The sequence below is a fragment of the Aplysia californica genome, unplaced genomic scaffold (genome assembly GCF_000002075.1).
Source record: "Aplysia californica isolate F4 #8 unplaced genomic scaffold, AplCal3.0 scaffold00047, whole genome shotgun sequence".
Lineage (NCBI taxonomy): Eukaryota > Metazoa > Mollusca > Gastropoda > Aplysiida > Aplysiidae > Aplysia > Aplysia californica.
Genome location: NW_004797317.1, coordinates 588,059 through 592,552, shown reverse-complemented (window position 1 = coordinate 592,552; position 4,494 = coordinate 588,059). Strand labels below are relative to the sequence as shown.

At 38.9% G+C, this 4,494-nt stretch overlaps 1 protein-coding gene across 1 annotated transcript in view; it reads left to right on the top strand.

Annotated features, from left to right (window-relative positions):
- LOC101846487 (probable serine/threonine-protein kinase yakA) overlaps positions 1 to 1,343 on the top strand; it is a gene marked incomplete at its 5' end in the record, with an annotated part of 4,459 nt that extends 3,116 nt beyond the window's left edge. Inside the window, 2 exon segments of the mRNA XM_013079284.1 lie at positions 453 to 539; positions 1,071 to 1,343. Of these exon segments, the coding sequence (XP_012934738.1) occupies positions 453 to 539; positions 1,071 to 1,218 (235 nt within the window).
- Between the last annotated feature and the right edge of the window lie 3,151 nt (positions 1,344 to 4,494).

The window sequence follows — 4,494 nt, the reverse complement described above, 5'->3', positions numbered from 1 at the left end:
AGAGGGAAGGGCCGGGGGTATAATATTTAGAAGTTTTTGCCATACTATAATATTGCATTTTCATTTCTCCATTACCATGTTGATGGAAAAAATAAAGGGAACAGCAAGTTCTTATTTAAAAATAAAACTGTTGTGCTTGGGAGTATCCTTAATTAGTGTCCGTCTGGTGGAGTATGAGGATTAAGCCGAATTGGTAGACGGTCGTACTGTGAGAGGTCGCTTAACCCATTGTGTTGGCAAGAGTTTTGTACGACTTTATAACTATTAGCTAAACATACAGATCTGCTAGTAAAAGGGTAATTCTTATTGAGGTGTTGATTCTTTTCTTCGCCCTCTTACCTTGTGCAACTTTTCATATGCATATTTTTATGTCATCCATGCGATACAATTCGTTGAGTTTAGATAGTTTGACTTTTTAGACACATAATAACGTCTCTTTCCTTTCAATCTAGAGCACCATACTTCAACCACTCGGAAAAATGCTGCCCACATACAGAAGCACCGCTTGCAATCAAAGGAGGTTTCAATTTCTGTGACTGGTAAGTCAAACTAGTCGTCTTTATAATATTATCGATAACTACCCTAACCGATTGGAAGCTTGATATGTGCTTTACTAGCAGAGGATTTGACCTTTCGTGAGTCGGTAAATTTTGAAATAGAAGTATGCAGTTTTCTGGAATAGTACATGATGTAAAAGGACCCCGAAACGACGTTGGAAGACAAAAGGCTCCAAATTGAGTCTAGTGGTGCGAACATGTTGAACTGGTATTACGTCAGAGTGCACGACTTGGGTGGGATATTATAATACAAGTCTATGGTCAAACACAGTGACATAAATCGGGAGGAGCAAAGGGCTGGTGAGTGCTCTGGTGTGGATTGATCCTTATTCCAAATTAAACACCTATCGTCCTAATCTCTCCTTCTTTTTTGTTTTAGTTACTCTCTATAGTAACACCTCTAACCCTCGGCACTTATATGACCTAATTTTGTGTTGGAGTGACGTAAAACACTCACTGAAACGAACTAAGACCTGGAGGTATCCATTTTTATCACAGACCATCCGTCCCCAGGTTGGCTACAGTCAAGGACCGAGAAGCGCCAGAGGAGTTTGAGAACAGTTGTTTCCCTTCCCTGTGTGTATGGTGTGCACCTGTGTATGTGGACTGCTGCCCGCACTATGATGACCCTGCAGCGTACACCATAGCTAAAGCTAGTTGATGTATGAGCAAGTTAATGTCTGTCTATCGTAGGGTATTTCTATTATTGAGGTGTATACACATACGCACACACACACACACACACACACACAAACACACACACACACACACACACACACACACACACACACATACACACACACACACACTCTCTCTCTCTCTCTCTACTGTGAAAAAGGGAAAATTGGAGAAAAAAAACCCTCTGAAGTATTCTATACCGGCAAAGTTTTTAACATAAAGTAAATCTCTAGCAGAGCAAGGCGTGAGTGAAGGACCAGGAGACTTTATACATATATAGAAAAAATTCAAAATGCAGCTTTACGTAGTTGTTATAAAATACTCTAATAATTAAGATATTTCATCAAACACACACATGCACAAACCTGGTGTCATTCTCCATTGTGTGAATGGATATATAAAAAATATAAGAAAAGCATATCTTGCGTAGTTCTTTCCTTTTTTATGATTTGAGTATTTTATAAAATTGGGACGATCCTTTTATGGTCTAAAATCGACAAGAGTAGGCTTTGGCCGTTACCTGTGCAAAATTCAAAATTTCCTACCAACTAAAAAAGTTAAGTGTGTCCTGCGCGCTCATATGACCTTATGCAGCTGTGAGCGCTGTAAAACACTTACCCCCCCCCCCCCCCCAAAAAAAAAAAAAAAAAAAAAATAAATAAAAAAAATAAAATAAAAATAAAAAAGTAGTAGTTCATAGTTTTATTATTAGTATTAGTAGGCTAATACATTAAAATATTTTAACACTGTTGTGTATCTTCCCACAGCAAAAAAAGAACAAAGCAAAAAAAAACAAACAAACCCAAACAAAAATAACAACAACAACAAAAAGAAAAAGAAAAAAAATCGAAACAGAAAAAAACCTACAAAACCCTGAAATTTAGACTGATCAATGAGACTTAATAGGACAAAACGAAAACGATGCATGGGGCCTAAACTCTCTTAAGTTAGGCGTACTCCTGGGAGTGATTTTGGAGAAGGTTAAAATTTCAATGGCAGACAGCATTGTTTGAGTACAAATATAAGATAGCGGACGACACATTTGTCATGGACTGGCAGTAGAAAAGGAAGACAATGTTCACTTCGTCTCCCCAAAAGCAGATAAATGAAATCCAACAAATCAAACAAACAAACAACCCCCCCCCCAAACCCCCCCCCCCCCAAAAAAAAACAACAACCTACAGCTGAAGGTTATCTCGCTTATCAGTATATCAAATGTTACTTAACTTCACACATATAACAAGCTTAGTAAGGAGTCTTAATATCCGCAATACAATTTGAGAAAAAAATTTCATTTCCATGGATACGTCGTCCATATTGGATTTTGTTGACTTATCTTACGTAATTAATACCACACTTATTTTTTATGGAAATAAATGCTTTTTTGCATGCATCTTGGCAAATGATAGATCTACAAATTTATGAGATTCCTAAAGGTCCTAGAACATTTTTTAATGAATATTTTCCTGAGGTAGTGTTCACGTTTGCAAAAAATTCAGTGAAAATCCATACTCATACCCATACACCACCAACGAAAAACTAAATCTATTCCATATATCAAAAAATCATCACTCAAAGTTTTAGTATTACATCTTTTCTTCATTCAGGGAAAATTTCATGAAGATCGGATGAAAAATTGTGGAGATATTAACAAAAGTATATAGAAAAACGACGTTTCGAGAAAAACGGCGATTAAAAAAAATAAAAGATTGACTTTAAGAAGAAATGGTGGTGACAAACATGCCTGGTATGGGAAGAAATACGGCTTTACGTGGTTCTTATGCGGTGAAATAGTTGAAGGAGAGGCCGAAGAAGCTAAAAATCCCTACACTTGAAATCCATAGTTTTGAGCCGAATCGGGACTTTCAGCTGTAGCCCCCGCCCCCCCAAAAAAAACCCAAAAAATACACCGGAATCTCCCCGCTCCCCCTGATATATTCCTTTTTAATTACCTTATAAAACGAAACCTGCGGGGAAATGAAAAAAAAATCTGCTCCCTTCTCAGGTTAAGACGGATGCTTTGCCCACTCAGCCCTGATTTGAAAGAAAACTCGCAAGGTGGGTTCCGCCGGCTCCAAATGTTACGCCATGCTGCCAGGCGAGGAAGGGGAGTATGGATGCAATTTGGGGGTAGATGTTTCCTTTTATATCCATGTGAGCCCTGAGTGGTGCAAATGGTCAGGGAGGTGTGGTTGTGAAATCTCACGAATGCCAGTGAAAGTACTCGCGTGGCGCTCCAGCACGGAAACTTTCACGGGGTAGCCACAGTCCAGAGGTGTGAAATTATTAGTCTGACCAATGCCTGCCGCCCTGATCGTACAGCTAGCCGAGAAAAGAGCTCCTCGATTCGTTGTTTCATGGCAGTGAGGGAGAGCATTAAAATTTGTTGTCTGTGCTTATTACACCGATGAGTGGGGCTAAAGCCTAAAGGGTGGAAGCATAAGAGGTGCTCAAACGTGGCCTTGTGTTTTAAATAGGTCAAACAGTGATCCTATGAAATGCAAGCACTGACGGCAATGGCAATGGATAAGTAAGACTGACGTATGCCATAATCATAGAGGATAGCACATGAGAGGTGTGAAGTTTTTACCATTGTTTGCGGATCGGAAAAGTGATCCTAGATCCGCGGGCTGGGCATTGACGGAAAATGTCTAAGACATAATTTTTTTCTGGCTCCCTTGCGATTCTATCTTGCACAGGTTCAACTCTATTCTTATCGTAATCTAAGATCCTTATAATAGTTATATTCTTTCAGATTCTGTTTCTGTTCACTTGTAAGTGCTTTCTTACGTTAAATAGTGCCAAGAGCCTACAGCTTTTTAAAATTAAAGGGCTAAAGGCAAAGGATAAAACAAATAGTGTGGGAAAGACAAACACAGATTAAGGTACAAAGTTGAAAGTGTTCTTATTTGTTTAGAGATGAAACAAACATATTTGATAATCACATTAATATGAAATATGTGAAGCACTCAAGCTCCAAAAAGGGCGTGTACCGGTACTGTTTTTGTAATCAATCAAGGGTTGTAACTTCCGGGGACTGGTTCTCACTTGTGTTTTAATAATTATTTCCCCTTGCGCCCTGTCATCTTGTTTTCACATTCTCAATGGAACAGTTTTCCGAGAAGTTTCATAATAACAGCTTCTTTGAGGTTGGCTATGGAATCAAATCCTCGATCATGTGACACACATACATAAAAAGGCATACATACTTGCGTCGCGTGCGCACGCACTCCCACAGACACACACACACACACACACA